Here is a 16,388-nt window from a genome sequence, read left to right as displayed (position 1 = left end):
TTGGGATTAGAACCCAGGTCTTTCTGACTCCCAGGCCCATGCTGTCTTCACTAGGCCACATTGCTTAATTTAAAAATTCAAATTATTTTCCTCCAAATGATGCAAAGTCACTCAGGTATCAAATACCAATACATTGTTTATAATGATAATGTGCTTACTATGTGCCAAGCGCTGTTCTAAGTGCTGGGATAGATATAAGGTGATAAGGTTGTCCCACTTGGGGCTCACAGTCTTAATCCCCATTTTACAGATGAGGTAACATGGCACAGAGAAGTTAAGTGACTTGTCCAAAGTCACACAGCTGACAAGTGGTAGAGCCGGGTTTAGAACACATGACCTCTGACTCCCAAGCCAGTGCACTTTCCACTGAATCAAGCTAATAGCTAAGAATACAAACAGCATTTCCTACTACAAGTTATTTCCACTCACCCAGCACTTATCGTCTCAGAAACAGTGTTTGCTGAGAAGGACCTGCTAGAAAAAATACATAAAAAAGAGTGAGAGATGAGAGTTGGAACAGCATAGATTTTCAAGCTACCCACTCAGAAGGTGGACAATCTGTTTTATTTCTCTGAGTGAGATATATTAAAGTTAAGCTGGGCCCGCTATTATTTACCCATGAAACTAAGGGTCTTCATTGTCCCAAACTAACCTGATGAGTCAACTTCCCAGAACAGATCAACTCAAGAACTTCCTGGAGTGTTCAATCAATTTTAATAAGAATGATTCCCCTCCCCACCCCCGACCTCAATGGCATTAAAAAACATTAAATGCTAAGCACAATAATAATCCATAACTGTACATACTGCATTACTGTAAAGTTCTGACTGTGCTTCTCTAGCTGGGCCTGACACAGTTCTGGGGAGGAAAGAGAAAAAAGGAGAAGGGGGTTCATTGGAGAAAGAACATACATCTAGATATTACGGTTGGAAAACAGCTCAATGTGCAGAGAGGAGAAAGGAAATATATCCCCTAGTAATCACCCATCTCCCACCCCCAAAACCTCCAAGTGGCATCTTAATGTCATTACGACAAAAATTGAAAAATAAGATTGCAAAGAGAAATCTGGCTTTCTAGTGTAAAGAATGCCTTCAGTTTTTCAGCCAAGTATATAGTACCTGAGGTAGTTAAGAAAAGGGAACAACAACATCAAAAAATCAAACATGCAAAAATTGATCTTTTTCACCCCAAAGGCAGGGATTATGTTTATGTTAGGTGTTTTTTGGAAAAATGAACTCCAATTATTCCCAATGTTCTAATGCCACCAAAGCTCACATTATCAATCTAATCCACGGCAACCAATTTCTCAGTAGAATCCATTATGTAGAACACAAGCTCTGAAACTGTCATATGAGGCTATATGGCTTATATCTTCAAAGGAACATGACTCTTTACACCAGAAAGAAGACTTCCTTACCAAATTCTTCAGAGTGGTATCTGGAAGCATTATTTGGGGGGCAAATCATTTCCTACAAGACTATGGATGCCTTTTGTGTACAGAAAGTTTCAACAGAATTATTCTCTATTTGGGTTGGGTATAGAAAGTACACATACTCTTTGCAGTTTGAAATCCTGAAAAAAAAATTCACTGCAACTTTCTTAGAACTCCAATTGTGCTACAAGGTTAAGTTGCATAGGAAATGACTTTAAGCCCCTGAGGAAAAAAAACATATCTGTATTTAAGGTGCAACTGCTTTTTCTTTGATGGGGAGCTGAGGGATGAAGTCTGTGTTGGAGAAGGATCGTCTTTTCTAGCAGTATGTTCTGCTTGATATATGGAGAGAATGACTTTCACCTACTTGGACACTCAATTCTCTGCGGGTAGAATCACCACTTTCATTCAGTCAATACTTATTAAGTGCTTATTGTGTGCAGAGCACTATACTAAATGCTTGGGAAAATACAATACCACTTGTATCAGGTGTAGACTGATTTCTCCCACTATCTGATCATTTAGGATAGACCTGATGTTCACCCTGACCACAGATCTTCAAGGATACTAGCAAGCTAAGAGGAGATATCAAATAAGTCACTTGGTTGCCCAAAGGGTAAATTTCATCTTGGACAATCTAAACCATCTTTGCCCATATGTCCTTAGATGGTAATTTGACTCAAGATCAGCAGTGTTGATTCTTCACTGCTAGAATCATATTCCATGTATTGTTCCACGAGCAATAGAGATTTGGCAAACTTCACTCCAGTGGGTTTGAGTGCTTACAAACTGCAGAGAGTGGGAACCTGTCCCCAACTTCACATTTCAGGGGCAAATTGTGCAGTTTCCTGATCTCTGGGCCTTGATTTATCCTTAATCAGCCAGACGAGAGGGTGACAGAGCCTTCAGGCAGCCTTCATCCTGTAGGCCAACCTCCCTCTAAAACCCAAACGACAAACACTACAGCTCACATCTTCAAAGTCGCTCTCTAAATGCAATGTTGCACCAAGTTTCAATTTGATGCAGATCATTTTAATTGTGTTAAAATGTGACATTTCACTCAAAATTCTCAGATTTCTATTGTGCAAGGATAAGTTCCATGTGAAGTATTTCAAGGAGACATGGCAGGTGAGGAGAGTGGAATAGAAAGATGAAATTCCAAATGAAACCAAGACATGAAACAAATGAGATGAGAGCTCCACAGATGTTATGATTTCAGCTGAATGGCACTGCACTGACTATTTACATTTTTGATTAGAGGTAAGCAGCCAGTAAAGCTTTAACATTTAAAAACTATCTTAAAAGTACTTAGAACATAGTCTCTTCCTCATCTCATCTATTGAGAATTTAAAGGACCAACATTGTCAGCCAGGTCCATTTTTCACTGCCTGAATCATATCCCATGCATTGATCTGTAACAAACAGGGAATGTGGCGAATTTCACTCTGGTTGGTCTATGGGTGCTTACAAAGTCCAGGGAGAGAGAAAGAGAGAAGCAGTTCCCTGATTTGACCACTCATGGACAAAGCTGTGCTTTTTAGTGAGCAAGTCACGTGCCTGGCCTGGAAAGACATTTTTGACTACTTCATTCTCTGGGAAATCCATGAATGCTACTGTGAAATGGTACTTGTCTTTCTTTCATTACTGGTCTCACAAATATAAGATAGGGCTTCCAAGTGGGGAAGATACCCCACTGAGGGACATTATTCTTTACTATTTCATGGGACAACCACAGGAACACTTACCACATTTGGATTATGCCTGGATGCCAACCAGTCATAACCCAGCCAAATAACTCATACAGGTGCAGTCAAAGGACTCATTTTAAAAACCCGTTAAAGAAGAAAATTCCAACATAACAAACCAGAAAGGGCATGAGATATGAAAGGTGTCTCGCAAAGAATCAGTTGCTTTCTTCAGATGTTCTGTCTGATAATGCTCTGACTTATGAAAAAATGGTCATGCCACAACCTACTGCTTCCTGCCATAATACCACACTGTGCTTTCCTATAGACACATATTTATATGACTGAAGGCAATGAGGGAACGTTTTAGAGAATAGTGAAAGAGGGATCTACACAACATAAAAATATCATTTCTGCCATGCACAAGTGGCTTTTTTCCTTTACTGCCTGTAAAAAACTAGATATTACCTCTCTTTTTTTTCCAAACTCCTACAAAATGCAGTTTTTATTTTTATACTTTACAAATAAAAAGCAGTTTGATTGGCAACAACTGTACAGTAGAAAACCTGTTCAGGATTTTCCCTAGATCAAGGGGGAGAAGGGATGCAGGAAGTAGAGAGGAATTGTGGCGTGCTGAGTCGTAGACCCCCAAATAACAGTCTGAGGAGGCGAATGAGTGTGAAAAGCCTCTAACCCCGTTTCCCGCAACAACTCCATCTTGGTCTTAGAATCGGTCCCACAGAGGGAGTAGTGAAATGTGTTCTGGGTCAGATGGCAAAGTCTTCATGGACCACAGGACTAAAGGCAGCAGCCCTTAGTATATCCAGGGAGTTTACTAGAATGAGGGTTCCAGTGAGATGCTTCCAGCGCTTTGTGATAGGGTTTTTCATCTTGTCCAGCCCTAAGTGAAGCTCTTGGATGACATCCCGATAGCTGTCCCCAATCTGATTGCTCCACGTCAGTAAAAAGTCATATGCTGGTTTCCACATTGCCTGGAACACCATATAAAGAGGGGAAAAAAAGGAAGATATTAAGGAAAACAGTTCAGTGATTTACTGAGTTGGACTTGACTAAGCTCTGTTACAGTGTAACCAGTGTGTACAGGAAGCAACATATATTTCCCCTCTATACTGTAAACTCATTATGGGCAGGGAATGTGTCTGTCTATTGTTATATTGTAATAATACTAATAGTATTTGAAAAGCACTTACTATGTGCCAGGCTTAGTACAGTACTCTGCACAGAGTACGTGCTCAATAAATATGCTTGATTGATTGTTAGGAATGAAGTGAATGCTAAATCTTATCTCCAGGATTGCCTATAGTGGAAAATCACAGTCTTGCAGGCCCTGCATACTTAGGAGCCAACAAGGCTGAGAGCAGATCTTTTTCTGTCTGTACCAACTGTCTTCTAATGCCATCTTTGAGTCTGGAATGTTTTTCAGTAGAATAAGGCATATTTTCACCAACAAGATATCAATGTAAAGTGAAATAACAATACTACTAATAATAATTGTGGTACTTGTATGAGTGCTGGGGTAGATACTAAATAATCAGAGCAAGCACAGTCCCTGTCCCACAGGAGGCTCACAGTCTAAGGAAGGAGGAGGGAGAACAGCTATTAAGCCCCAATTTGCAGATGAGGAAACTGAGGCACAGAGAAACTGACAGGCTTGCCCAAGGTTACACAGCAGGCAAAATGGTGGAGGCAACTGAACAGTAGTCATTAATTCTAAAGTTAAAGATGTCCTCATCATAGGAAGGAAGCCAGTGGGAGTGGTTTTGCGTGGTTCTTGCTGACCTTCACTTATTTCGGTAGGAGATCACCAGGCTAAGGGAGCAATGCTAAAATTTAAATTCAACTAAAGAGCTTGGCCAGTGCAAAGTTTAAGATAACAAAGATGACAAAAGTCCTTATTTCAAAGATTAAAACAGGCAATCAGCACATTAGTTTCTGGGTGCTGCTGAAATGAAAGTCAGATTCCAATGTCAAAGGATCAAGGAAAGGATCCATTTATGACTTGGGTAACTGCACTTTTGCTATCCTTTAGAGAGGACATGGCTTCAATTTCTATCCTTGAAACCCTCATATGAAGCTCTTGAATTTAGATGAGGAGAAAATGCTTCAGGACTGATTTCTGCATCCTTTGTCCGAGGAAACAAAGTGGGCCACCCAGCAGGCTGCAGATGCAGTCCATATAGCAGCAGGAAGCAGCGTGGCCTAGTGGATAGAGCACAGGCCTGGTAGTCAGAGGCTGTGGATTCTAATCCCGGCTCTGCTACTTGTCTGCTGTGTGACTTTGGGCAAATCACTTAACTTCTCTGTGCCTCAGTTACTTCATCTGTAAAATAGGGATTAAGACTCTGAGCCCACTGGGACAGGGACTGTGCTCAACCCAATTTGCTTGTATCCACCCTAGTGCTTAGTACAGTGCTTGGCACATAGTAAGCACTTAGCAAGTACCACAATTACATTATTATTTGGGACAGGGGCTGTGTCCAACCTGATTAGCTTGTGTCTACCCCAGCACTTAGAACAGTGCTTGACATATAGTAAACACTTAACAGATACCATCATTTTTTTTTTTTAGCCCGATCTCACCTCACTATCCACCATGCCGTTCTTGTCCCGATGGGGAGACTCATAGGCATCCATCTGTTGTTTGGAGACCTTGGCTAGTTTCTCGGCCAGCTCCCTCCAACGCTGGGCTACCTCCACTGCTGTGGTCAGCAGGACAAAATCTTGAATGAGTCTAACCACTAGTCCCTGGCAGTCCATTTTCAGCAGGGCCTGAGAAAGAGAAAGGGAGAGCACATCGAGAAACCCAACAGACAAATCAATGACCACCTCAGGAAAGGAACCCCCAGAAGCTCCAGATGATTCGCCTACCACAGACTAGCCTGCACATTTCTCTCAAGCGTCAGTTTACTCACTGTGCTCCATCTCTTGCCGCCGACTCCCTTCCCACATCTTCCCTCTAACTCAGAACAACCTCCCGCTCCATATATTCCTGACCACATTTCTATATTTCTATAAATTTCTATAAATTATAAATTATGTATTCATATTAATGTCTGTCTTCCCCTCTAGACTGTAGGGCACTGTGGGTAGGGAACATGTCTACCAACTCTGTTATATTGTATTTTCCCAAGTGCTTAGTTCAGTGACTGCACATGGTAAGCACTCAATAAATGATGATGATTCCTGGGCTTGATCAACACAGGGCAACTCAAACACTCAGCATGGCTGGGAAGCAGCGTAGCTCAGTGGAAAGAGAAGGGGCTTGGGAGTCAGAAGTCATGGGTTCGAATCCTGGCTCTGCCACTTGTCAGCTGTGTGACTGTGGGCAAGTCACTTAACTTCTCTGTGCCTCAGTTCCCTCATCTGTAAAATGGGGATTAAGACTGTGAGCCTCACGTGGGACAACTTGATTACCCTGGTATCTACCCCAGTGCTTAGAACAGTGCTCTGCACATAGTAAGCGCTTAACAAATACCAACATTATTATTATTAAAAGGACAGAAGGATTCTGGAGAGTTTTAAGACTCCCTCATGCTCATAGCAACCCATAGTACGATGCAATACTAACAAAATTACCAAAATTAGTACAGCATTTTTCTTTTTCCAAGAGGCTTCCCCTTGTATTTTGTTCCGTACCATAGTTCAGCAAAAACCAATCCACTTAACATGATCTATGTTACTATAATCTAAACATTAAATTGCAGCCAATTGTTCAGTTTACCCCATGCTGATTCAGACAAAACCCCTAACTTTGTCCAGGACATTATTTAACACAATCTGGAATTTTACATCTCTGTCATTGCCAGAGTTCCCCAGGGATGCAGGGGAGAAAGGTATTTTTTGACAAGGTGAGTCAGTCTGAATTTGAGCAGTGCTCACTTAGTTGTGTATTTCAGTCATTCATTCATTCAATTCTATTTATTGAGCACTTACTGTGGGCAGAGCACCCTACTAAGTGCCTGGGAGAGGTCAATATAACAATAAATGACAATCCCTACCCACAGTGAGCTTACGATCTAGAGGGGGAGACAGGCATTAATATAAATAAATTACAGATATATTTCCTTTCTGCTGCAACTATTAGCTCTCTCTTGTAACCTGGGCAAGCATATCACCTGTAACTAACTTGGGTTGGGAGAATACAGGAAAGATGTTAGAAAGATCTTATCTGGCAATTCCCTCTAATGAAACCCTGGCACTCTCTCTCTTTTTTGGTGGTATTTGTTAAGCACTTACTATGTGCGAGGCACTGTATTAAGCACTGGGGTAGATAAAAGTTTATGAGGTTGGACACAGTCACTGTCCCACAAACGGTGCACAGCCTTAATCAGTTTTATAGATCAGGTAAGTGAGGCCCAGAGAAGTAAAGTGACTTGCCCACTGTCATCTTGCAGACAGTGGTGGAGCTAAGTTTAGAACCCAGGTCTTCTGACTGCCAGGCAAGTGCTCTATCCACAAGACCAGGCTGCTTCTCAGTGAATGAGAGATTTGATTTGGTTCCTTAGCTCTTTATTTACCCATACATCATCACTGGACAGAGCATTCCCTTGGGAAAGAAATTCATTAGGAGCATATGGATGTTCCTTATGGCCCCTCATCTCCCCTTAAACTTTCTCCTCTTCATGGCTTTCCACTGCTGTCAACAACACCACAGCCCCCCACCCCATAAATTCACAATCATAGAAGCATTTTCAACTTTTTTTTCCCCATTTTCCTACTCAATCAAAGTCCTCCTGGTTTTTATTGTTAAGAAATTTCATGAATCTACCCCTTCCCCCTTACAACCATAATAGTCATTATTTCCTGATGAGGTTATGGTAAGAGTCTCTTTACTATTAGTTTCCTTTCCTCTAACATTCTCTTCTCTTCTGCCTATTTCACACTTTGGCTGGATGCATCACCTCCATAAACACCAGAGGACATCATCTTCCAATACCTCCAAAGGCTTCCTGCCGCTTGTCATTTAAAACAAAAACTGCTAACCATTTGCTTTAAGGGGGCCACTGATGGCCTATCTCTTTCTTATCTTCTCTCTTCTTCTTGTTTCTCCCAAGCAAACTTTCCAAGCTCCCTTTGCTCTCTAATTTCTCATGTCTGCTCAACTGCTTACATGACATGGCCTAGTGGGAAGAGTACTGGCTTGGGAGTCATGTATTCTAATCCCATGTTAGAATTCCCATGTTAGAATCCCATTAGAATTCTAAAGTATTCTAATCTAGAACCTGTATTCTAATCCCAGCTCTACTACTTGTCTGTTGTGTGACTTTGGGCAAGTCACTCCATTTCTCTTTGCCTCATTTTCTGCATCCGTAAAGTGGGGATTAAATACCTGTTCTCCCGCCAACTCAGAATGCAAGCCCCTTGTGGGCAGATACTGTGTCGGGACTTATCTTACCTCTACCTCTGCTTAATATAGTGCTTGGCACATAGTAAATGCTTAACAAATACCACAATAATTATCTCTCCCTCTGAAATCTCCAACCTACACAATTTCTGCAACCATATCCCTCCTTATCTATTCCAGCAGGCTATCTAGGAATAAACCCTTACCTGCAGTATCTTTGTATCAAATAGGGACTTACACAGCTTGTACTGAACTTGGTTCAAATCAAGGTGGAGCTATTAAACATAAGGCGACCTCATTTGCCACATCAAAACCTCTGAATTATCCACTCATCTGAACCTTGTTGGCATTATATCCAACTTTCTCAGACCCTGCCTCTAAACTCTTGAACTGCACCCTGGCTTTCTCCTTGTTGGTACTGGCCACTTGAGAACAGTAGAAGCACTTTGCATTCCTTATGTTTTCATAACCATTACACAGAAAAAAAGCAATATTTTCTGCCCGAAGATGACCTAGAAATTGGTCTAAATAGAAAGTAGAGTATTAGCAGTGGCATATACTGAATGTCCATTTAGTGTGATGCTCTGTACTAGGTATTTGGAAAGTACAGCATAACGAGTGACACATTCCCTGATCACAAGGAGCTTACACTCTAATGTAATTTATTTTAATGTCCACCTCCCCTTCTAAACTGTAAGCTCATTGTGACCAGGGAACATGTCTATCTACTCTATTGTATTGTACTCTCCCATGAGCTTAGTACAGTGCTCGGCACACAGTAAGCTCTCAAAAAATACCACTGATAATGTGGCAGACAAGCCTAACAATATAACTAGAGGGGTCAAAAATAAGTGAGTTAAGCCATTATAGATCTACATGAAAGCCAAGGTGGGGTGTGAATAAGCTCATAAGTGCTCGAGGTGGCTAAATACATGATACAGCTCAGGGTCTTAGAAATTAATTAGGGAAAGCTTGTTGGATATGGGAACATGGGAGGGAGAGGATGTGCGATCCTAGGAAAGACAGCATATTTTGCAAAAACAGAAGTGTGTACATCTATTCAGATCCAGAAAGAACCAGAGAGTCATAATAATAATAATAGTGATGGTATTTGTTAAGCACTTACTATGTGTCAAGCACTGCACTAAGTACTGGGGTGGGTAAAAACAAATCTGGTTAGGCACAGTCCCTGTTTCATGTGGGGCTTACAGTCTCAATCCCCATTTTGCAGATGAGGTAACTGAGGCACAGACAAGTGAAGTGTCCTGCCCAAGATCACACAGCAAACAAGTGGTAGTGCCAGAATTAGAACCCATGACCCACTGACCCTCAGGGCCATGCTCTATCTATGCTGTCTTTGGTGTACCAAAGACAGTCTTTGTTCCAGACTGAAATTTTAACAGCATGGCTTAGTGGATAGAAGATGGGCCTGGGAGTCAAAAGTCACGGGTTCTAATCCTGCTCCATCCCTTGTTTGTTGTATGTCCTTGGGAAAGTCTCTTCACTTCACTGTGCCTCAGTTCCCTCATCTGTAAAATGGGGATTGAGAATGTGAGCCCCACTTGGGACAAGGACTGTGTCCAACCCGAATTGCCTGTATCTACCCCAGCACTTACTATGGTATTTGGCACTTAGTAAGCGCTTAAGAAATACCACAATTATTATGATTATTATTAGTGTTCAAAAGCCCAGTTAACATCGTGTATGTCTACCACTGTTATACTGTACTCTCCCAAGAGCTCAGTACAGTGCGCTGAACATAGAAAGTGCTCAATAAATATGAGTGACAAGGCAATGCTCAATAGATACAAATAATCGATTGATTGACTATACATGAATATCACCTTCTGCTGGGCTGCAGTCTTTGATACCTGCAGTACCTGGCTATCTATTTTGATTCCTCTGCTTGACAGCCTCTGCACTAGAAAGTCACACTCCATTTCTAACTACTACTCACCATGATCTGCCTACCACTGCCATCTCTCAGCTGCCACAAAAATGTCCCAGTGGACTAGATTTTGTTTTGTTGTGAGATGTTTCTTCTGCCCTCCAGACATCAGAAACATTTCCTTCCACTAGACCTTTGGGTTCAATCATGCATGGCATACCCGGCAACACTCAAAGACAGGTAATGCAGGAATGAAAGCAGCTGCTGAAATCAGAATTTTACATCAATCTTCTACGAATGAGTTAAAGAGTCTACAACCTTATCACAATTAAGAGAAACTTCCTTATTCAGAGCCCCAGTTCCCTTTTCCCCTCGTAAGCACTCTGTTCAGAAAGCAGTCCCAAGCCACAGTTTAAATCTTTTTCACTCCACCTCTATCTCTTAGCCAGCAGAGCGAAGCATAGGTGGAATCCAATTATATTGTGAAATTGTGTTTACTCCCGAAACTAACGTTTACAATGTACTCTTTATGTTCCTGGCACTCCGGTAATAAGGAACTGCACTAATAAGAAAGCAACAAAGTCTAATGCACGCAGTAGCTAGGAAGAAAACAAGTGTATTTATTAAGCAAAGAAGGTAGAGGAAGTGCTCTGTAATCTTTAATCCTTTAAGAAACCAGATAGGCTCTACTTATCTAAACTGGGGTGGGTTCCTAATTTTTTTAGGTTTAGATATTATAAACTAAATTAGCTATTTGATTACGTGACAGAGCAAATTAGGAAAAGTTGGACAGATCAGATTAGCTGTGGTGAAATGGCGGAGCTAGCAAACTAATTTGGCAAAACAATCACCTAAACTTTAATTTCAGATATTTGGCTTATAATAATCATTATAATACTAATGATGGCATTTATTAAGCACTTACTATGTGAAAAGCACTGTGCTTTTTTCTGGGGTAGATACCAGATAATCAGGTTAGATGTGGGGCTTAAAGTCTGAGGAGAGAGATTAGAAATTTACTCCGCTGTACAGATGAGGAAACTGAGATCCAGAGGGGACAAATGACTTGTTCAAGGTCCCACACTGTTGGCAGCAGAACCTGAGTCTCCAGATTTCTAGTCCTATGCTTTCTCAGCAAATCATGGTATGGCTCAAAAGGATGCTATGTTAATAGGGATTGATCTTTGCAGACAATGGTATTGCTTTTGCAAGGAGGGAAAGTACATGGCTCCTTCAAGCACCTTGGTTGCTCCAATTGAAGTGAGAATACTGGGCCTGCAGGTCATCGGTTTGACCCAGTGATGGCCCTGCTCTTCCTCTCCACCACACCAAGAACCTTTGGCATCAACACACTTTTTTTAAAAAATGGTATTTATTTAGCATTTACTATGCATCAGGCACTGGGCTAGATATATGCTAGTCAATTTGGACCCAATCCATGTCCCACAAGGGACCACAGCACCCATATCTATTACATTGAGCTAAAGGTTTAGGTTTTTAATCCCCATTTTACAGATGAGGTAACTGAGGCATAGTGATGGTAAGTGACCTGCCCAAGATCACGGAGCACACAAGTGGCAGAGTCAGGATTAGAACACATTTCTTTTTGACACCCAGGCCCCTGGGGTCAGCCTGTTGATGTCTGCAGTCCTGCTGGCCTGGGTGGGGTGGGGTGAGCTTTTTGATTTTTGGGTCTTCTGCCTTTTTATGTTTTCTAAATCCCTCTTCTCTTCTCCTGATGAGATGACTAGAGCTACCTGGAGCTCTGGAGGGTGTGGAGAGTAAATGAGTATGGAAAGAGAAAACTGGTAGGGACAACCTTCTGCAGACACCACACAGAAAGAGGCCTTTGGGTTAAGCAAATGCCAATTAAATGACTACCAACCACTAAACTGTGGGTTAAGGTATTCCATACTAATTACAAGTGAAGCCTCATGAAAATGAGTATGCAATTTTTAAAAAAATGGCATTTGTTAAGCACTTACTATGTAGCAGACACTGTATTAAACGTTGAGGTAGGTACAAGAAGCAGGCACAGAAGCAGCATGGCTTAGTGGAAAGGGCACGGGCTTGGGAGTCAAAGGACGTGGGTTCTAATCCCAATTTTGCCACTTGTCTGCTGTGTGACACTGAGCAAAATAGGGATTAAAAGTGTGAACCCCACATGGGATAACCTGATTACCCTGTACCTACCCCAGTGCTTAAAACAGAGCTTGGCACATAGTAAGCGCTTAACAAATACCATTATTATTATTATTATTATTATTACAAGCTAATCAGGTTGGCCACAGTCCACCTCCCATATTGGGCTCACAGGTTTAATCTCCATTTTACAGATGAGGAAACTGAGGCACAGAGAAGTTAAGTAGCTTGCCTAAGGTCACACAGCAGACGAGTGGCAGAGTGAGATTAAAATCCAGGTCCTTCTGATTCTCAGGTCCATGCACTTTCCACTAGGCCATGGTCCTTCTCTAAGAAGAGAAGCATTAAGAAAAATGTCATAAAACAAGAGAAGGCAAAGATCATGTCAAATGGAGAATATTCTCCATAAGGGAAAGTGGAATTTGTAGCATGGACTAAATCTTTTATTTGAAGGAGAACCAGGCAACAGTTCAATAAAATGCAGGAATTAAATGATCACACTGACTGTACAGAGTAGAGATACTGTCCCCATGGCGGGGTGGGGTGGAGAAGAACAGCAACAGCAACTTAGCTCTTCTTCCTATTCTCACGTGGGTTCTAGCTAAAGACATCAAAATAACAATAATAACAATTATAATAATAATAATAATAGTATTTCTTAAGCACTTACTATGTGCCAGGCACTGTTCTAAGCACTGGGGAAGACAACAAGATAATCGGGTTGGACACAGTCCCTGTCCCACTCAGGGCTTACAGGGGTTTGCCCAAGGTCACACAGCAGACACAAGGTGGGGTCAGGATTAGAACCCATGACCTTCTAACTCCCAGGCTCGTGTTCTATCCACTACACCATACTGCTTCCCTAATAATAATGATTGTGGTATTTGTTAAGCACTTACTATGATTCCAGGCATTGTGCTAACACTGGGTGGATTCAAGTAAATCAGATTGGACACAGTCCCTGTCCCACACTGGGCTCACACTCATAATCCCCCCTCTTTTTTTTTTTTTTTACAGGTGAGATAACTGAGGCATAAAGAAGTTAAGTGACTTGCCCAAGGCCACAAAACAGATCAGTGGTGAAGCTGGAATTAGAACCCATGACCTTTTGATTCCCAGGCCCATACTCTATCCACTAGAGAAACAGCATGACTTAGTGGAAAGAGCATGGGCTTGGGAGTCAGAAGTCGTGGGTTCTAGTCCCTTCTCTGGCATTTATCAGCTGTGTGACTTTGGGCAAGCCACTTGACTTCTCTGTGCCACAGTTACCTCATCTGTAAAGGTATTTGGCAGACCACTGCTCTCTGCCTCTTCAAACGTCTCCAGAAGACCTTCCCTCATTCACTTCCCACCCACCCACTCCTTTCCCTGCTTCTACTGCTCCTTCAGCACTGCTGTAACCCCTAGATCCTTAGGAACTAACTCCACCCCTGCTCTCCTCACAGCACTTACGTAGTGATATTTAAACTCTGTTGCATCCTCCTTCCTGAAATTTAGTGTTTGTCTCCTGTAAACTCCTTGACAAGACTGAAGAACATGGATCTTTCTATTGTAACTATAACTGGTTATTGAATGCATACAGTAAGTATTCAATAAATACGACTGCATGAGTGAATGAATGTGAACGGAAACCACAGGGTTAATGATCCAAATGGTCACCCTTTTCTTATTCTCCAAAACCACAAAATTCTGAGGGTTTAAATTCCCCTTTCCTTTAGAGTTACTCACAGTCACTTTGCAGTTGACATCAACTATAGAAAGGTAAGTTTACTTTTGGAGACAAGACAATGAAACCAAGTGGAGAGGTAAAGGGGAGACAGTGATGGGAGAGAAGGATAGTGGAGCAGAGATGAATACATACATGAGCCAGACAGGAACAGAGGGGAAGAAGTAGGCCAAAAAAAAAAATAGGAGAGGAAAGGTAATGGGGAGAGAGAGACTTAGCCAGAAAGGCAAAAGATGTTAAAATTGCATCATCACATTATAGATCAAGACTGGGACAGGAATAGAGGAACTGAGTACCGAATTCCTTCAGAAACCAAACTCCTAAAGAGACTCGAATTGGAAATCACTCTTTGCTGTAAAAAGTAAGGCCCATGAGTTGTTATTGGTCTGTTCTCCTGCCTCAAAATTCACCACTCAACTCTTGCAAAGAGCCCTCCACATTAACTTCCCGTTTACCTCACCCAAGTCAGGGCTGAGTGGGACATCAGAGTTGATAGGGGAATTGGACAGAGTGGCCTAGTAGGTAGACCATAGGCCTGAGAGACAGAAGGACAGAAGCAGCGTGGCTCAGTGGAAAGAGCACGGGATTTGGAGTCAGAGGTCATGAGTTCGAATCCCAGCTCTGCCACTTGTCAGCTGTGTGACTGTGGGCAAGTCACTTAACTTCTCTGTGCCTCAGTTACCTCATCTGTAAAATGGGAATTAAGACTGTGAGCCCCATGTGGGACAACCTGATTCCTCTGTGTCTCCCCCAGCGCTTAGAACAGTGCTTGGCACACAGTAAGTGCTTAACAAATGCCAACTTATTATTATTATTATCCCACTGCGCCTTTCTGCTGTGTGACCTTAGGTGCCTTACATCACTTCTCTGTGTCTCAGTTACCTCATCTGTAAAATGGGAATGAAGACTGTGAGCCCCACGTGGGGCAACCTGATGACCTTGTATCTATCCCAGTGCTTAGAACAGTGCTTGGCACATAGTAAGTGCTTAACAAATACCACCATTATTATTATATTGGCCTCATCCAAATTGATTAGCTTGTATCTATCCCAGTGCTTAGTACAGTGAGTGGCACATAGTAAAAACTTAAATACCAAAACAGTAAAATGAGTTAGACCACAGGAAAGTATTCATTCATTCATTCATTCAATAGTATTTATTGAGCGCTTACTATGTGCAGAGCACTGTACTAAGCGCTTGGGATGAACAAGTCGGCAACAGATAGAGACAGTCCCTGCCGTTTGACGGGCTTACAGTCTAATCGGGGGAGACGGACAGACAAGAACAATGGCACTAAACAGCGTCAAGGGGAAGAACATCTCGTAAAAACAATGGCAACTAAATAGAATCAAGGCGATGTACAATTCATTAACAAAATAAATAGGGTAACGAAAATATATACAGTTGAGCGGACGGGTACAGTGCTGTGGGGATGGGAAGGGAGAGGTGGAGGAGCAGAGGGAAAAGGGGAAAATGAGGCTTTAGCTGCGGAGAGGTAAAGGGGGGATGGCAGAGGGAGTAGAGGGGGAAGAGGAGCTCAGTCTGGGAAGGCCTCTTGGAGGAGGTGATTTTTAAGTAAGGTTTTGAAGAGGGAAAGAGAATCAGTTTGGCGGAGGTGAGGAGGGAGGGCGTTCCAGGACCGCGGGAGGACGTGACCCAGGGGTCGACGGCGGGATAGGCGAGACCGAGGGACGGCGAGGAGGTGGGCGGCAGAGGAGCGGAGCATGCGGGGTGGGCGGTAGAAAGAGAGAAGGGAGGAGAGGTAGGAAGGGGCAAGGTGATGGAGAGCCTTGAAGCCTAGAGTGAGGAGTTTTTGTTTGGAGCGGAGGTCGATAGGCAACCACTGGAGTTGTTTAAGAAGGGGAGTGACATGCCCAGATCGTTTCTGCAGGAAGATGAGCCGGGCAGCGGAGTGAAGAATAGACCGGAGCGGGGCGAGAGAGGAGGAAGGGAGGTCAGAGAGAAGGCTGACACAGTAGTCTAGCCGGGATATAACGAGAGCCCGTAATAGTAAGGTAGCCGTTTGGGTGGAGAGGAAAGGGCGGATCTTGGCGATATTGTAGAGGTGAAACCGGCAGGTCTTGGTAACGGATAGGATGTGTGGGGTGAACGAGAGGGACGAGTCAAGGATGACACCGAGATTGCGGGCC

General features: G+C 42.6%; 1 protein-coding gene across 4 annotated transcripts in view; it reads right to left on the bottom strand.

Moving 5' to 3' along the window:
• Window positions 1-695: 695 nt before the first annotated feature.
• SH3BP4 (SH3 domain binding protein 4) overlaps window positions 696-16,388 on the bottom strand; it is a 142,515-nt gene continuing 126,822 nt past the window's right edge. For all 4 annotated transcript variants that reach the window (XM_029068882.2, XM_029068883.2, XM_007666075.3 and 1 more), the window contains 2 exons: window positions 5,719-5,907; window positions 696-4,109 (listed from right to left, as the gene is read on the bottom strand). In XM_029068882.2, coding sequence (XP_028924715.1) covers window positions 3,885-4,109; window positions 5,719-5,907 — 414 coding nt within the window. In that variant the 3' untranslated portion in view covers window positions 696-3,884. The remainder of the gene's footprint in view (window positions 4,110-5,718; window positions 5,908-16,388) is intronic.

The sequence above is a fragment of the Ornithorhynchus anatinus genome, chromosome 7, assembly GCF_004115215.2.
Source record: "Ornithorhynchus anatinus isolate Pmale09 chromosome 7, mOrnAna1.pri.v4, whole genome shotgun sequence".
Taxonomy (NCBI): Eukaryota; Metazoa; Chordata; class Mammalia; order Monotremata; family Ornithorhynchidae; genus Ornithorhynchus; species Ornithorhynchus anatinus.
This window is presented reverse-complemented; position numbering and strand designations above follow the sequence as displayed.